This window comes from Bos taurus, chromosome 20, assembly GCF_002263795.3.
Source record: "Bos taurus isolate L1 Dominette 01449 registration number 42190680 breed Hereford chromosome 20, ARS-UCD2.0, whole genome shotgun sequence".
In the NCBI taxonomy this organism is placed as follows: Eukaryota; Metazoa; Chordata; class Mammalia; order Artiodactyla; family Bovidae; genus Bos; species Bos taurus.
This window is the reverse complement of record NC_037347.1, coordinates 56,438,126-56,457,034: the sequence shown is the minus strand read 5'-3', so window position 1 is coordinate 56,457,034 and position 18,909 is coordinate 56,438,126. Positions and strand designations below refer to the sequence as shown.

The following is an 18,909-nucleotide window of genomic DNA, read 5'->3' as shown; positions in this document are numbered from 1 at the left end:
CTGAACAATAATAATGCGATGACATCTCCCAGCAAATAAGTAAACCAGGGGTAATGCTTTTATGTCTCTATATCCCTGTGCAACACCCAGTTCTAAGCTGTGCTGGGGTCTGACTTCCATTTGTAAATGAAGTTGGATTGGTTTTTTGGTGCTCAGTGCTCAAAAAAGTGACTGCTATTGGCTCAGTAAGTCAATGATCTTTGATATTATTCCACTATACAAGGAAGTGAGATAGGAGGAAGGTACACTATAGAGAATGTAATATATTATAGAGAATGTAAGATTCCAGGGAATCTTCCTGACTCAGGGATTGAACCTGGCTCTCCTGCATTGCAGGCAGATTCTTTACCAACTGAGCTATGAGGGAAGCCATGACAGAGGAGGGGGCTTAATCCAATTTAGGGGTGAGTTTCGATGCAGGGGGAGATGAAGCACGTCAAAAAGGATTCCCAGAGAAAGACAAATACCATGTGATGCCACTTACATGTGGAATCCACACTATGTCACAAATCAACGGATCTACAGAACAGAAGCAGACTCATGGACACAGAGAATATACTGGGGGCTGCCAAGGGGGAGCAGGTGGGAGAGGGGTGCACTGGGAGTTTGGGATGGACAGATGCAAACTACTACAGGATGGATAAACAACAAAGTCCTACTGTATAGCGCAGGGAACTCTATTCAATATCCTGTGATAAACCATGATGGAAAAGAATATGGAGAAGCAGGTATATATGTGTATAACTGAGTCACTTTGCTGTACAGCAGATTTAACTGTTGGGGGCCGGCGTGAGGTACTCCGCCCATGACAAAGGTCATGAGGAAGGAGGCTCGACATAAGCAAAGGCGGGATCGAGCCACAGGAGTCCCCCTGGAAATCCTCGAGCATCTACCCCCATAACCAGAGCCTGCCTACTTTACTACTTTGTGCTCTCCCCTACACCTCTGACTTTACGGGGGGCTGTCTCCCACCACCTCTTTTGGAGAAGGAGTTAACTTAGAGCTCTAGTTAATAATAATTCCTGGGCGTGACAAGAGTGTTTTAACCTACAAACTCCTCTGAAGGTTCTCTAGCCTGCCTGACAGGCTTGTCTGGCCACATGTGATTGCTCACAGCCTCCCAACCGTGAGAGGCACGAGATGCTTTAAACCTTCTAAAAACAGGTTCCTTAGAAAAGTTAGAAAACTATTAGTATAAGTATAGTGGGCTGATTAGAAATTGTATTGGTGAAGGATTTTTCATTTGTTGAGCCAATGTTTGTTGCTAAGACTCCACATCTCCTGCTCTTACACACATTAATGAATATATAGAAGAAATAAGTATTAACCTTTGGTATTAATCACGTTAGACCTTAGGCTAAGTAAATTCTTTCCTTAACTAAAACCCACTACACCCTCACCCTATAGGAATGTAACTTTATTTGGGTGGCGTCTGTTTTAAGAATAATCACCCTTGGAGAAAAAAGTGTTCTGGTTGACTGACCACTGTCACAAGGAGAGGGTCGTAAATTGTCAGCAGGCCCCCCTGGCCAGAAGATGATGTAACACCCCTAAGGCCTCTGTATACATTTGTATGAAGCACCTGACTTTAATAAAAGTCAGGACTGCTGTCCCCACGTGACTTTTGCATAACATCTCAGTGTATAAAAACAGGCTCTGGAAAATAAAGAAGGGGGATCAGTTCCTCGAAAGATTGGTCTCCCCATGTCGCTCTCTCACTCTGGCTGAGTCTCCATCTGGAGCACGGAACCCGCCATGCTTACTAATTATGCCTGGGCTTCTAAGATCCGACTGGGGAGGCCTCAGTGTCTCCTCTCCTTCGGGAGAACGGAAGGACGCCTGCGGCCTATGTAAGTGGCACAAGCTTCTTGTCTTGAAGTTTTATTGGTCTCCCGCGTAAACCAAGCTACTCAGCCTCTTTTCTCCACTGAATTTTCCTACTGAGCTATCCTCATTCTATTACTCTTTATATCTTTGATGAATATTTAAATAGTCGCCGAAGCCGTCTCCCCTTCAAATACCCTGGATCAGCCGGGGCTGGACCCCGGCATTTAACACAACACTGTACATCAACTATACTTCAATTTAAAAAAGAAAAAAGAAAGAAAAAAAAAAAAAAACAACGATTCCCATCAGTCTGCATCCAAGCAGACTTGAAGGATAGACTGGCTAAAACAAGGAGAGGGGAGAGTTCCCGGTAGAGAGACCTTCAAACCTGCGAGGACACACACCCCAAGGGACCCCAAACGCCCCGATAAGTTACACCCTTGCTTAATCCGACTAGGGTGGGTGGAATCTGACTTTCTCCTAGGACGTGGCACAGGTGAAGGGGTATCCCTCTTGCGAGTGTGTTACATTATATATAAGACTCCACCAAGCTTCTCCTGCTGGCCCTGAAGAAGCAGGTGGGCCCAGGGTGAGAACATCAGTGGGTGTTTTCCTGAGACTGAACATATAACAAGCTCGTGTCATTCCCTAACAGTGTGTGTGTGTGTGTTTTGATTTAAGCACTTAACTGACGCTGACTGAGCTCCTACTATGTGCACTGTGTAGTACCGTGTACGTGTACTACATGGGGTAAGAAACTGGGTGGGAAACTCTAGAAGCTGAGAGTAATTTCAGGGTAGCAGCCTGCAGGAAAAGAGAGGCCTGGGAAAGACTGAGGGCAGAAGGAGAAGGGAACGACAGAGGATGAGATGGTTGGATGGCATCACTGATTCAATGGCCATGAGTTTGAGCAAACTCTGGGAGATAGTAAAGGACAGGGAAACCTGGTGGGCTACAGTCCATGGGGTTGCAAAGAATCGGACATGACTGAGTGACTGAACAACAACAACAACAGTCCTACAACCACAAAGAACTCAATTCTAGAGCCACATGAGCTGGGAAGAGGACCACAAGCTCTGGAAGCGAATGCAGCCCTAGCTGACAGCCTGAGACCCAGAGAGAGGACCAGCTACGCTGTGCCTGGAGCCCTGACCCACAGACACTAGGAGATCACTGCCTCGTGCTGTGAAAGCTGCTAAGTTTATGGCTGACTGTTACACAGCAGTAGGTAACTCACACAATACCTCTGCATGCTGTTTCTACCCTAATAGACTCGCGTGTACTAAGTCACCTCCAGTTGGTGCCTAAATACCTGTCATTAATTTCACATCAGTGTTACAGACTGAATGTCTAGCACCCCTTTGCCCCCAATTCATATGCTGCAGCCCTAACTGCCAGCGTGATGGTATTTGAAAGTCAGGCCTTTAGGAAGTAATTTCATTTAGGACGGTGAGGTCCCATGATGGAAAGAAGGAAGACAGACCAGAACTCTCTCTCCACCGTTTGAGGACATAATAAGAAGGCAGCTGATGGTAAAGAAAGAAGGAGCCCTTTGCTAGAACCTGACCACATAGGCACCCTGATCGCAGATTCCAGCCTCCAGAACTTTGTGAAATAAATGTGTGTGTTTAAGCCATGCTGTGGTATTTTATCAGAGCAGCTCTAAGATGAAGATAGTCAAACTGCAAGATACCTGTCTCTCTTTCCCTCTTCTTCCTCTCTTTTTTTATACAAAGAAACTCCTAGGTTAAAAACATAATCTGAGCAGCAACTTTAAAATACTTCTCTGACCCTACACTACGGCTCAAGGAATACCCCCAACTCTGAGGACATCCATACACTCAAAGGCCAGGCCCCAGCTGCCTGCATTTCTGCCTCTCCTGTGTGGTTAGACACTGGAGGTGGGAGGGGAGACAAGGCTGGAAGCCCACATGGGGGTTTTGGCCATTTCTGATACTGGGAGAAAAGGTTGCACTGCCAATTTTATGGCTAATTTTTGCAATCGAGGCCAGACCACTCACCACTTAGCTCAGGGGTAAAGGCCTCATACCTGCATGTGTAAAGAATGGATTTCACCTTGGCTTTTGGGACTGGACTTTGGGCAACCTACATGATTTCAGACGATTTCTGGTCTCCCACACAACAGCTCCCGCGGTGCCCAGGGAACGCGCAGCGTTATGACAACGCAAAGTTAGAGGGTCTGGTGCCTCACTTCTTAGATGCTGGAGGCTGCCCAGCTCTTTTCTGGCACTGAGTTGCCTATCAGCCAACATCTGTTGACCAACTGAATGAAAATATACACAGGACGTGATGCTTCAATGGGTCCCCAAGAACAGAGTCCCCAGAGAGTCAAGGACTTCAAATAAAAGGTTAATGGTGGAAGGACAAAGAGTGTTGGCCAGCGTGATACCATGATACCATCTTCCCAGTGCTGAAAAACAATTGGTTAGCAGTCATCACAGGACACTGAACTCAGACATCTCTCCGGGGGTTGACGGGCCAGCCATTCGCTCTCTGAAATCTTACCTTTGTCTTCCCCAGTTGCCACTCACTGTTGGAGGCATCATAGAGCTGCAGCAGGGCCGTGCACTTGCCCCTGATGTCCTCAGGCAGCGCCACGTTCCTCATCAGCACCTTATACCTGCAACGTGAGAACGCCCAGCATCACCTCGGGCTACAACCCTTTCCCCAATCTCTTTGAAAAGAAGGAGGGTCTCTGCAACTCCATCTTGCCTTTTGTAAAAGTCCTGGAAGGGTCTCCGGACGGCATAGCCAGCTTTCCGGATCCTGACCGTCTCCAGCATCCCCGAGTACCGCAGCTGGTTGACCACGACTGCCTGGTCAAACTGGTCAGGCATCTAAAATGTGCAAAGAGGTGAGAAGATGAGGTTATTAACAAGACCACCCACACCACAGCTGTACACACATACACTTTAGGCCTACACAAATACGTACAAGAGAAAACGAACTCATCCCGTGTACCTATAGACCTGTCATAATAGCCGGCACTATCAACCCTGCCCCATCCTTAGCCCTTGTACTCTGTTCCTGGATGTTTTGGGGCAACAAGTCCCAGACAGCACACCTTCTCATTTGTAAACATACCAGTATCATTTTTTTTTAAACTTTTTTTTTTTTTTTCCGACCACACTGTGCGGCATGCAGAATCTTAGTTCCCCAAATGCGGATCAAACCTGTGCCCCTGCAGTGGAATCACAGAGTCCTAACAACTGGACCACCAGGGAAGTCCCCCGATCAGTATCATTTTTAAATAGAACTACAACACTGTTATGAGTCTTCCCTGTAGCTCAGATGGGAAAGAATCTACCTGCAGTGCAGAGACCAGGGTTCAATCCCTGAGTCAGGTAGATCCCCTGGAGAATGAAATGACTACCCACTCCAGTATTCTTGTCTGGGGAATCCCCATGGACAGAGGGGCCTGGTGGGCCACAGTCCATGGGGTTGCAAACAGTCGGACATGACTAAAAGACTAACCCTTCAATCACTTTTTATCACAATACTATTATATTTAAAAGATATCAATAATTTCTTGATATTAATATCCAGGTTCAAATTTCTGATTATTTTATGAATATCATAACCAAACCACCATTTTTAATTCTACATTTTCCAAAGAAGCTAAAGTGTCATACATTTGTCACTTTGTTTTAATACTTCAATTTCCAGGCATTTTTTTAGCTGAAGAATGCAGTGAAGTGACCCAGGGAGGACTAGGGGAAGAGTTAGGGGCTAGAGAGGAAAAGGAGAGATTGTAAGTGGAGAAAATTCTCAACTTCTAGTCAAACACGCTGTTTATCACACTCCATACTATGATCACTAAATACATTAATCCCGGAACACACAAATCAAAGACAGGGGAAATCAGACCAAGACTTAATATTCTGAACCGCATTCTCAGATCTGCTCAGTTGCCAAACAAGCTGGCATTGCTGACAGGACAACGGTCTTTCAGGGAAAAGCCCCGAAGTAGGCCATTTCCCACTCTCAGCTTTTTGAGCAGTGTTTTTTAATCCAGACACCCCATTTCCTTTAATTAACTTGTATTTTGTTATCTTATAGAACTGTGTATAAGATGACTGAAAAATAGTGCCATAGGACTCAAAGATGTTGTTAAAAAAGTGCAAAGACATAAAGTGGCTTAAATTTGTGAGCTTTAAAAACACAGCCAGTTATTAGCACAAAATCAGGCTGAAAGGCACGTTATCCTGTTCACTTTCCAAACTAGCAAAACATAAATCTGAAGAATGCTCTGCAAATCTTTGCAGCGTTTGATGGAAAAGTTGCTGTCCCATGCAGCAGAATCACTTCTCTCGTATTTAATTTCTCCCTAAAACACTGTAGTTAAACTGTCTCTACTCGGCAGTATTCTACCCGAAACTAGCCAATAAACGAGGGCAAATACCCAAAGAACTGTGGCTCACTGCTTTATAGTCTTAATTATTTCAAATATTCTTAGACAAGAAAGAATAGAATAAAAGCATGAAAAAACTAGCCTTGGTTACTCCTCTACTTAATCTTTGGATTAAAAAAAAGGAGAGGTCCACAGTTCTGAAGGTATGTGGTTAAAAGTTCTTATAATCTGAATCCACAATAACCACCAGAGAGCTAACATAAAACAAACACTGAATAAAACATCAGGCTTAGTTAACTGTTAAATTCATAGTCAGAGAAATCTACAAATTTCATGTTTAATCATTTGATGCTTCAAGACTTGTCCAATTTTTAAAAAATCTCTCTAAACTTTCACCATTCCTCACCCATACTGTTTTTCCCTTGCTCCTTTTCTTCCGATCTCTACTTAACAAAGTCCATACAATTCCTTAGTTTGGTACTAGTTATTAAAACTCTGAAAAATACTACTAAATGGACACCCCTATCCATAAAGTCCAGCCGCACTTACCATCTTCCAGTCCCTCCGAGGAACATTCCACATTCAGTTTTGCTCTCAGGCCAAAATTCATATGGAAAACAACTGCCACACTGACCTTTTCGCCACAGCTAAAGACACTGAACAATAATGAACACCATTCCTGTGCTTTAAAAAGTGCTCGGTCGCCATGACAACCCCTTCCATTCTCGGGCTAATTAGTGTGGTGTGGTTGTAGGGTTTCATAGAGCCCAGGGAGGGGAGGGTGGGAGGCAGCCACCAGGAGTGGCCACTCTTTCCAGGCTCCCATTGTGACTGTGCTTCTGCCCCTTCACAGAAATTTAACCAGGGAAGGCGGATCTCTGGGCAGATTGTCACCCTGGGCAACCCACAGGGCCATCGTGAGGGGAGCAGACCTGTATTTCCATTGGTGGGTCTCTTCTGAGTTTTAACTTCCTTTTCTTTCTGGTTCAAAGATGACACAGCTAGGGGGGTGGGGGACAAGTCACAACTCAAAGGCATGTGTCCTTTTAAAACTTCCCTCACGGCGTCCAGTCCACACTGGTAACTAGTTGTCCCGAACTGGAGGGCCCCCCTTCAAAGACTCCCTGCAGTGTCCTAACTGGGAAGTTTTGCAGGCCAACAGCTAAAGAGGATTTGGGAAATAACAGCCATGAACTAGGGTAATTAAAGTCCCAGGAGATCCATTTACCAAATATTAAATGAATAAACACCTACTAGGCATCAAGGTTTTGTGATTCATGCTTGGGGAGAAAACATAAAAAATACGTGCTAGATTCTTGTGTGTCTTAAACCAACAGCCCTCACCAGAGTAGTGCATTCATTATAACCGATGAACCCACAGGATACATCCTACTCACCCTGAGCCCACAGCTGACGTCAGGGTCAGGGTTCACTCGGATGTTACATTCTCTGAGTTTTGATGAGTGTGTAATGACACGTGTCCATCATCAGAGCCTCACACACAGTGGTTTTGCTGCCCAGAAATCCTGTGCTTCATCTATTCACCTCTACCTCTCCCCAACCCCTGGCAACCACTCATATTTTTACTGTCTCCACAGTTATTGTTTTTTAAGAGCAGTTTTAGGTTCACAGCAAAATTGAGAGGAAAGTAAAGAATCCCTTATACCTTCTGGCGGTCTGGAGGTCAAATCTGGTGCTCAGTGACAACTCAGAAGGGTGGGAAAGGGTGGGAAGCAGCAGGTAGGTTCAAGAGGGAGGGGACATATACATATACCTATGGCTGATTCATGTTGATACATGGTAGAAACCGACACAATATTGTAAAGCAACTGTCCTCCAATTCAAAGTGAATTTAAAAACACATTGAAACTTAAAATTGTGTTTCTTGGGAATATAGAAGAAAGAAAAGTACCGAGATAGTATAGGCGGTACATGAATTTGAATTAAGATACCACAAGTCAAGAGTCTGGACTCTCACATCTACAACTCAGTCCCGTGGGGACGGGACATTCTACACAGAGAGAACAGCTCACACCAAAAAGGCGGAGAGGGAGCCTGCGCTGACAGTGGACACGGCACTCAAGTCTGAAGCCACTGCTTCAGGTTCAGGGGCTGCCGGCCGGGGTCAGACCTGGGCTGTGGACGGGCCTCCCCACCCCTCCCCCTTTCATTGGTAGTGGCAAAACTGGAAACCAGACCAGAGGAATGGCCGGGTATACGCTGATACCATGCCTATCATGAAATGTTATGTGCCCATTAAAAAATAAGCACAAATTAAAAATGCCCCAGTAGGGACTTCCCTGGAGATCCAGTGGTTAGGACTCTGTGCTTTCACTGATGAGGGTGTGGGTTTAATCCCTGATAGAGAACTGTGATCCCACAAGCTGAGTGGTGTGGTAAAAATAAATTAAAAAAAAAAATTAACAAATTAAATAAGCAATAAATATTAGATACAAATAGTATATAAAATGATTAAATAACATATAAATGGGGTTCCCTGGTGGCTCAGCTGGTAAAGAATCCGCCTGCAGTACAGGAGACCTGGGTTCAATCCCTGGGTTGGGAAGATCCCCTGGAGAAGGGAAAGGCTACCCACTCCAGTATTCTGGCCTGGAGAATTCCATGGACTGTATAGTCCATGGGGTTGCAAAGAGTTGGACACGACTGAGTGACTTTCATGTCAGATAGAAATAAATACTAAATGTATTTTTAAATACCCCAGTTAACTCTCAAGCCTTTTGTAAGGTGAGAAAAACAAGATGCAGAAAAGTATGTATGAGAATCTCATTACTGTAAAACAAACAGTGGTCCCATCAAACATGACTGACACTTGTTCTACGTATGCACGTATGTGTGAATAGATACATCTAGATACACGGTGTGCAGAAAAGCATAGGAGGAGACATGCCAGGCTGTTGTGGAGTCGGGGGCACTATTCTGGGCGGTGGGAAGAAGAGACAGCTAAGAAAAAAGGTGGGAAATCAGATGGCACTAAAAGAAGGAAATAATCACATACATACCACATGAGAAATTTCTGTTTGGCTGTATATCTTTGAAGACACTTAAAAAATTTTTTTACAAAGTAAAAGAAAAAATCAGGTACAGAATGGATTCTAGAGGTCCTTCATGGAATAAGGTGGAAATGGGGGCAGAGAAGCAGGGAGAACAGGGGAGAAGCTGCTGGAAGGGTACTTTAAAGTGGAAGCAACCCAAATGTCCATCAACTGGTGAGCAGATGAAAATGTGCTTCGTATCCATAACATGGAATATAATCAGCCATAAACACGAAGCGCCGCTACCTGCTACAACAAGGATGAGCCTTGAGAACACTACACTACGTGAAAGAAGCCAGTCATATAAAAGACCACATGTTCCAGGATTCCATTCATGTGACATGTCCAGGACAGGAAATCTACAGGGACAGAAAGTACAGTGGTGGCCGCTCAGGGCTGAAGAGACAGAGGGGCAGCAGCTGACAGGTAAGAGGACTTCTCTTTAAGCTAATGAAAATGCTTTAAGCGTCGGGGGTGAGGCTTGCACAGATTTGTGAATATGTGAAAAACGACTGAATGGTATGCTCTAAATGAGTCAATTGTATGCTATGTGATTTACAGCTTAATAAAGCTTAGAAAAAAGGTATTGTAAAAGCCAGACTGACACAGAGGCATTTAAAATGGACAAAAAGAGATGGATGCAAGAGAAAATTTACATTCTGGAGACAGGACTAAATACATTTAGCTTCAGGTAATTTAATTCTACAAAATAAAACAAAACATAGAACTTTTCCCCTTACAATCTGAAAAAATAAGATTTCATAATGCCTCAATAAAACAAGTGATGGATAACAGAGCATGCTAAGCCCTCCACAAAAATCAATTATGGGTAAAGGCAAGCTTTGGTAGCTAAATGTCTACATAAAGGGCAACAGAAGTGCTGGCAGACAGGGACACAGGACAGGGAAGGTGTTTTACAACAAAAAAGAAAAACGCATCTATGTGCTGATGAATACAATTACCCTGAATATCACCTAGCCTTCCATAATTCCAAAGACTGCAGAGAGACAGTAAGAAGTTGACAGTGGGACTTGGAAATAGTCACCTGTCCATAGTAAGGGGATGCTCAATCTGTGCTTATTTAATTAACGGAAATAGGAGTTAATTATCTGTGGACCCTGGAAGTTCTAACGCTTTTCAGTGTTTGAGACCTCACGGATCTGAGACGTCCTAGATTTGAAACCAAGGAGCTCTGATAAGGGCCCAGGGAGAGGGGGTGGGAACGCAGCCTGCCACACAGAGGCGGGGGTGTGTGTGTGTCTGTCTGGGACCAGCCAGGACTGCAGTAGAAGGCATTCCCTCTCCTCTGATGGGAAAAGTCACACACACACCCACACCCACACACACACCCACACCCAAACACACACACACACACACTGATTAAACATTACATAGACCAGAAACCAAGTCACGGGTGGTGGGGAAATCCAGTCCTCCTGCTAAGGTGAGACCCTCTCCACGCCTTGGAGTCTCCTGAAGAGAAGACCCCCTAAGGGGAGAGAACAAGCTGGACAAGGACATAGGGCTGGCACAGAACCAACTCTTATTTCGTCTGCTGTCATCCACTGTCATGTAATATCACTTAACATGGATCTATGAGACCAATTGTTTAAAAATTTGCTATGAGGGGAAAAAACTATACTCTCGAGAAGAAATGCTATGCATTATCTGACTATACACTCATAAATTGATGACTATCCTAACTCACTGTGATTTACTTAAGCACACTGTGCCAAAAAGGAATTAGGCAAGATAAAATGGAAATAAACACATGATTAAAAGGGAACAAAGAGTAGAAAATGCATTGCATTCGCCTTTTTGCCTTGGTTGACAGGAAGTTCAAACTTAAATTTACTTCTCAACAGTAACTTTTGTTAACCAGGTAGTTTATTTTGCCTTAATTTTTGGATCAGGCTTCACAGATGTTAATCAACAGATTATCAGCTTCTTTAAGGAAGCTATGCTATTTTTATAGTCTAAAATAAGAACCATAAAAACATATCTTAAAAACATTAATAATTTTTTTTTCATTATTATTGTTTTATTATGGCCTTTAAAATTACAATGGCATAGGCCTTTTTATTTTATTTATTTATTTATTTATTTTATTTATTTATTTTTTTTAATTAAAAAAAAATTATACATGTGTTCCCCATCCTGAACCCTCCTCCCTCCTCCCTCCCCATACCATCCCTCTGGGTCGTCCCAGTGCACCATCCCCAAGCATCCAGCATCGTGCATTGAACCTGGACTGGCATCTCGTTTCATACATGACATTTCACATGTTTCAATGCCATTTCCCAAATCTTGCCACCCTCTCCCTCTCCCACAGAGTCCATAAGCCTGTTCTATACATCAGTGTCTCTTTTGCTGTCTCGTATACAGGGTTATCATTACCATCTTTCTAAATTCCATATATATGCGTTAGTATACTGTATTGGTGTTTGTCCTTCTGGCTTACTTCACTCTGTATAATAGGCTCCAGTTTCATCCACCTCATTAGAACTGATTCAAATGTATTCTTTTTAATGGCTGAGTAATACTCCATTGTGTATATGTACCACAGCTTTCTTATCCATTCATCTGCTGATGGACATCTAGGTTGCTTCCATGTCCTGGCTATTATAAACAGTGCTGCGATGAACACTGGATCCTGCGATGAACAGCAGGATCCTCTATGACCCACCTCTCAGAATATTGGAAATAAAAGCAAAAATAAACAAATGGGACCTAATTAAACTTAAAAGCTTCTGCACATCAAAGGAAACTATTAGCAAGGTGAAAAGACAGCCTTCAGAATGGGAGAAAATAATAGCAAATGAAGCAATGGACAAACAACTAATCTCAAAAATATACAAGCAACTCCTCCAGCTAAACTCCAGAAAAATAAATGACCCAATCAAAAAATGGGCCAAAGATCTAAATAGACATTTCTCCAAAGAAGACATACAGATGGCTAACAAACACATGAAAAGATGCTCAACATCACTCATTATCAGAGAAATGCAAATCAAAATCACTATGAGATACCATTTCACACCAGTCAGAATGGCTGCGATCCAAAAGTCTACAAATAATAAATGCTGGAGAGGGTGTGGAGAAAAGGGAACCCTCTTACACTGTTGGTGGGAATGCAAACTAGTACAGCCACTATGGAGAACAGTGTGGAGATTCCTTAAAAAACTGGAAATAGAACTGCCTTATGATCCAGCAATCCCACTGCTGGGCATACACACTGAGGAAACCAGAAGGGAAAGAGACACGTGTACCCCAATGTACATTAATAATTTTTAAAAAGAATTCTATTATTCTACCCTCAAAGAACTACTGATGAGTATACACACAGGATTTCAAATGGTTTCTTAGCAGCCTTGCAGGAATCAAGTCCTCTTATTTGATACGAGGAAGATTCCCACAGCTATCCTTCAACTTATACAGCACTTGAATGCAGAAATCCGATGGGGTGGGTGTGATGAGTAGTATTACTCCATCTTGCAGATGAGGAAACTGGAAGTGAGTAAAGCTAAAAGACTTGTTCAAACCAGTTTTAATATTTGCTTAAATCACACAAAGTTCAAAGTGCTTTGCATTCCTGAAAACTAGTATGTGAATCAAACTTGATTCAAACCATATTTTCCAACTGATATGTTATAAAATTGGAGGCATATTTCCATAGGATACTATTCTCAAAGGAGTGAGCTGGAAACTTCTCTAGGGAAAAGAGTACAGTGAAATCTAGGCAGAAAATGTGCCCTGGATTGTAGCATTTCCAGAAACTCTGGGTCTTCCCCGCACAGGAAGACAGTATCTAAAAATAGCAACACTGAGGAGGGGGCCTTAGAAACAACCTGTCAGGTACAGACGTGATGTAAACGCGGGTGATGAAAGATCACAATTCTAAAGGCCATGACAATGAAAAGCAGAAACGGGTTCACTGCCCTGTGAGTTCAGTCAAATATCTATATATGGAAATAATAAGTGAACAGATGAAACCTTTTGGAAAATCTAATAGCAAATTCTGAGCAAATCCATCTTTGGTAACTGTTAACACAGACAATGAAAGACTGACAACACGTTTCATTGCATCTGAGCCCCAGAGAAACGACAGAATTTAACTGTTCTTTGAGCCACTGGTGGCTGCAACTCCTCCCGCCTCTCCTCCCCACTCCTTGGGTACCAGTTGCCATGGACAGGGGCCGGAGAAGAGCTGACCCACAACAGGCACTCACTGAACCCCACCCCATGGCATGAACCTGCCTGGGGCAACACGTTTCATGCTGACTGCTCCTGCTTTCACAACAAATGCAACTTGATCATTCAAGCATGTGCTTCTGAACGCAGGCTACAACTAATTTCCAGAATGAGTCCTTTTGTCCCTTTTAAGGAGATGCTTAATTTATTCAAAGTCTAAAAATTAACCACTTGATAGGATCACAATGTCTTAGAGATGAGGTAAAAGTAAATATTACTATTTTCATCAATCGAAAGTATTTATTAAGAATCTTCCATAGACTGGGGGCTTCCGTGGTGGCTCAGATGGTAAAGTGTCTGCCTGCAATGCGGCAGACCCGGGGTTCAATCCTTGGGTTGGGAAGATCCCCTGGAGGAGGAAATGGCAACCCACTCCAGCACTCTTGCCTGGAAAACCCCATGGATGGAGGAGCCTGGTAGGCTACAGTCTATGTGGTCGCAAAGAGTTGGACATGACTGAGCTATTTCACTTTCACTTTTCCATAGACTGAACAACCACAAGCTCTGGGATGCACCAGAGCAAATCAGTCCCTGCTTTGACACAACAAATCCAGGCTTTCTTGGTTCCAATCTGCTTGGAATGCAACAGGGAGGTGAACCCTGGGTCTGGCACTATGAGTCCCCAGAACACAGAATAAGCAGACATGGGATCTGAGCCTGATACCAACAGGTGTCTTATTGTCCTACTTCAGTAGCCTAATACATTTGCTTTTGACTTCATATTCCAGGGACGTCCCTGGTGGCCCAGTGGTTAAGAATCTGCCTGCCAGTGCAGGGGACACAGGTTTGATCCCTGGTTCAGGAAGATCCCACATGTTGCTAGGCAACTAAGCCCGTTTTTCACAACTACTGAACCTGGGCTCTAGAGCCCAAGAGCTGCAACTACTGAAGCCTGCGAGCAGCACTGAAGACCCAGAGCAGCCAAAAATCAATTAATTAAAAAAAAACTTTATATTCTCTGAAGACTTAACCCCAGAACAACACTGGTAGATTGAAACTGAGTGGTGTAACATTCTAAAACTAATAAGGAGTTCTATTTTTTTTATTGTGTTTTTTAATGGCTTCTGATTTGCTTCCTCGATGAAATATTGTCAACTTTATTTATGTACATGGCAGCTCTGCAGTGGAAGGACTTGTTACATAGTCCATATTATGGAGGATTAGTATCCAGCATCCCAAGAAATGTTAAGTTGATTCTTGCATAAAACCATTACATGACTCTTCATTTTGATAAGTAAACACTGTGGAGTAAAAGAGAGACACTAGTGTTATAGAGAGGACTTAATATATTAGGGATATTTGTGTTATGATCAGATCATGGGATATGGGCCTCCCTGGTGGCTCAGACAGTAAAGAATCCACCTGCCATGCAGGAGACCCAGGTTTGATACCTGGGTCGGGAAGATCCCCTGGAGGAGGGCACAGCAACCCACTCCAGTATTCTTGCCTGGAGAACCCTGTGGACAGAGGAGCCTGGTGGGCTACAGTCCATGGGGTCGCAAAGAGTCCAACAAGACTGAGCAATGAACACTTTCACTTTTTTCATGGGATATACCTTTCCCCTAATTCAACTTTAAAAGCAAACAAATATTAAGAAGGCTGATAACTCTTCATCAACTTTAAGAAGTAAAAAAATTGCAGAAGGGTTTACCAAAAATTGATCACACTAATAAAATATCTTTCCTGGCCTTACAGTGACTGAGTCTCCGTAAGACTCCTGTCCTCACATCTTACTAATTTAACAAATAATTAAGATGTAAGGCCTCTCAATCTTTATTTCTTGTTTCATTACATCAGATTCTCAAAAGCAGTTAATAAATACCAGACAAGGGTTTATCCTATCCTGCTTTTGAACGGTTTTCAAAAGCACAGTTACTGAAGCTACAGTGTTAAGTTCCCTGACCTTGAACAGGAAGTAAACAACAGCCAATTAAACTAGAGACAAAGATTCTTTGTCTCACCGTCAGTCACTTCTCTCCCGGGCTGTTCAACATTTGAGGCAGTTGCTGCCACTTGTTAAGTTTTTCATTTTGAGAAAGAGGCAGAAACAAATTTCCCCTGGAGAAGAAGCAAGCCTACTCCCCTCCCAGGTGAGGAATGGTAAGCATCTTGGTTACATGAGTGGCTGAAGCTGTCAGTCAGTCCTGGGGGTCGGATTATAGAGCCTGGAAATTTCTCACCCACCAGATACAGCCTTCAAACCACACTCTTCCCAGATAAGTGCAGTTAAAAAAAAAAGCAAGGCAATCCAAGCTGTTATAGGTGGACACTGTGGTCCTCACCTCGGATCCACACAAACCCCAACTACTTAATGGGGAAGAGAACTCTGAACATAAATAATTCACAGGCGCGTCATGAAACCTTACTAAGGCACTGTGTTAGCACTGTCCTTCCCCCGCCTGTTCATGAACTGACCACACACACCAAATTAACACAAAGACTTCAATTTCCCACTGAAGCCCCCCACCCAATATGTTCCAATCTATTTTCCCCATCAATGCATGCCACCCACCCTCTACATCTAACTCAGATGAGAAGTAACTCTAGCAGCTCCTTGACTAAAACTTCCTGTCTTGGCTCAGCTGAAGCCAGCTTCCCCACCTGAAATGTTCCCGTTGTCTCTGTTGCGTTTCATGGGTCTTTAAGGGCTTCACAAATACTCCCTCCTCAATAACATTGTCCTGGCTGCATCAAATTCGTGCTGTCTGTGACCCTGTCATGCTCTTTCTCATGTCATTTTTTTTAAACTGACAGTTAATTTACAATCGTGTTAGTTTCAGGTGTATAGAGACGTGATTCCGTTATTTTATATATAAAAACCAGATTTACATATATTACATTTATATATGTATTTTAAATATATTTACATATATGTATTTCTTTTTCAGATTCTTTTTCATTATAAGTTATTACAAGACACTTAAATGGCAACCCACTCCAGCATTCTTGCCTGGAAAATCCCATGGATGGAAGAGCCTGGCAGGCTACAGTCCATGGGGTCACAAAGAGTCCGACACAACTGAGCGACTTCACTTTCTTTTCTTTATTACAAGACACTAAATATAAGTCCCAATGCTATACTGTAGGCCCTTGTTGTTTCATGAATCGTAGTGTGTATCTGCGAATCCCAAACTTCTAATTAATCCCCTTCCCTTCCCCTTTGGTAACGGCTAAGTTTGTTTTCCGGGGGCTTCCCAAGTGGTGCAGCAGGAAAGAATCTGCCTGCCGATGCAGGAGACCCAAGAGAAGTGGTTTCAATCCCTGGGTTGGAAAGATCGTCTGGTGTAGTAAGTGGCAATCCACTCCAGTATTCTTGCCTGGAAAATTCCATAGACAGAGGAGCCTGGCAGGCTATAGTCCGTGGAGTCCAAAAAGTTAGACATGATTGAGCGAATGAAGCATGTGTGCACACACACATCTGCATATAACTTATACAAATCCTCCTGTATAATTCACCTCGGTGCTTAGTCACTCAGTCATGTCCAACTCTGTGTGACCCCATGGACTGTAGCCTGCCAGGCTCCTCTGTCCATGCGAATTCTCCAGGCAAGAACCCTGGAGTGCGTTCCCCTGACATGCCCTTCTCCAGGGATCTTCCTGATCCAGGGATCGAAACCCAGGTCTCTTGCATTGCAGGCAGATTCTTTACTGTCTGAGCCACCAGGGAAGCCCATAATACCTGATACAATATAAATGCTACCTAGATAGCTATAAAAAGAATGTAACTGCTATATAAACAGTTGCTGGTAAATTCATGTTTTGTGTTTTGGAACTTTCTGGAATTTTTTCTCCTGAGTATTTCTGATCTGAGGCTGGTTGAATTCCCGGATGTGAAACCCTTGGATCAGGAGCGTTAACTATATTTACTCAATTGAGTTGAACACTTCCATTCATACAAAAACATACACGTGAATGTTTATAACAGCTTTATTCATAACCATCAAAAGCTGGAAGCAATCATCATCCCCTTCAATAGGTGAATGGAAAAATAACTGCAGTATTCATTTAATGGAATTTTACTCAGATTCTTTTTTTTGAACTCTCAAGTCTACAGAAGACATGGTGGAACCTTAAATGCACAATGCTAGGTGAAAGAAGAGCCCTGAAATGGGCATATACTGGATTGGCCAAAAATCTCATTTGGGTTTTTCCAGAAGAGGTTACAGAAAAACTTGAATGAACTTTCTGGCCAATGCAATACTATGTATGTGATTCCAATTACCTGACATTCTGACTAAGGCAAAGCTATAAAGTAGGAGTCCGCAACCTTGGGACTGCAAACTGGTACCTCCTGTCAGCAGTGGCATGGAATTAGAAATACAGAGCACAACGCATATAACGTGCTTGAATCATCCTGAAACCATGCCCACCCATTCCTGGTCCGAGGAAAAACTGTCTTCTACGAAATCATTCCCTGGGGCCAAAAAGGATGCAGACAGTAGAAAGAGATAACAGAAAGATGAGTGATTGCCAGGGCCTCGGGGAGGGCTGAACAGGTAAAGAATAGGAAAATTCTAGGTTGAGGAAACTGTTTCATATGATACTATATCTGACATGATACATATGAATCTTTCTGTTATGTGGAATCTAGAAAGATGGTTCTGATCAACCCATTTACAGGGCAGCGATGTAGACGCAGGCACCCAGTAAGCACCTGTGGACTCGGGGTGGGAAGAAGAGGGTGGGCTGAACTGAGATGGTGGCATGGAAACAAATACACTACCATATGCCAAAAAGATATGGAGCTCAGATCAGGCCCTCGGTGACAACCTAGAGGGGTGGGATGGGGTAGGAGACGGAAGGTGGTTCAAGAGGGAGGGGACATATGCACACCTATGGCTGATTCATGCTGATGTATGGCAGAAACCACCATAATACTGTAAAGCTATTACCCTCCAGTTAAAAACAAAATTTTAAAGACACACAGAACTTTACAACCAAAGAAGGAACCTTGGAGGAGAATCTGAATGTATTACAAATGTATGAAACAACATCACGGGAAGGACTGAGCGGAAAAGCTGCAACTAAAGTACAACAGTGTTAGGCACGGAGTCTATCCTAAGACTCAGGGGCAAAAGGAGTCACATAAAAGCACTATATTGTGGTGGATAAAGTTGTTTCCTGGGGGCTGTAAACGAACAATTCTGATACCACCATACCTTTACACTGGAATGGAACAAATCAACAGATGCGTGGTGGAAGAAGACCTTAAGGAAACGAATTCTGCCCAACTAGAGCTGACTCACTTTCACGTAAACAGCAGCAGAAAAACCCAACTCCAGGGGAGGGAGGAGGGAGGAGGGTTCAGGGTGGGGAGCACATGTATACCTGTGGCGGATTCATTTTGATATTTGGCAAAACTAATACAATTATGTAAAGTTTAAAAATAAAATAAAATTAAAAAAA

The 18,909-nt window shown here is 43.2% G+C and overlaps 1 protein-coding gene across 1 annotated transcript in view; it reads right to left on the bottom strand.

Annotated features, from left to right (window-relative positions):
* MYO10 (myosin X) overlaps positions 1-18,909 on the bottom strand; it is a gene marked incomplete at its 5' end in the record, with an annotated part of 261,542 nt that overhangs the window by 38,788 nt on the left and 203,845 nt on the right. The window contains 2 exon segments of the mRNA NM_174394.2: positions 4,354-4,468; positions 4,561-4,685. Of these exon segments, the coding sequence (NP_776819.1) occupies positions 4,354-4,468; positions 4,561-4,685 (240 nt within the window).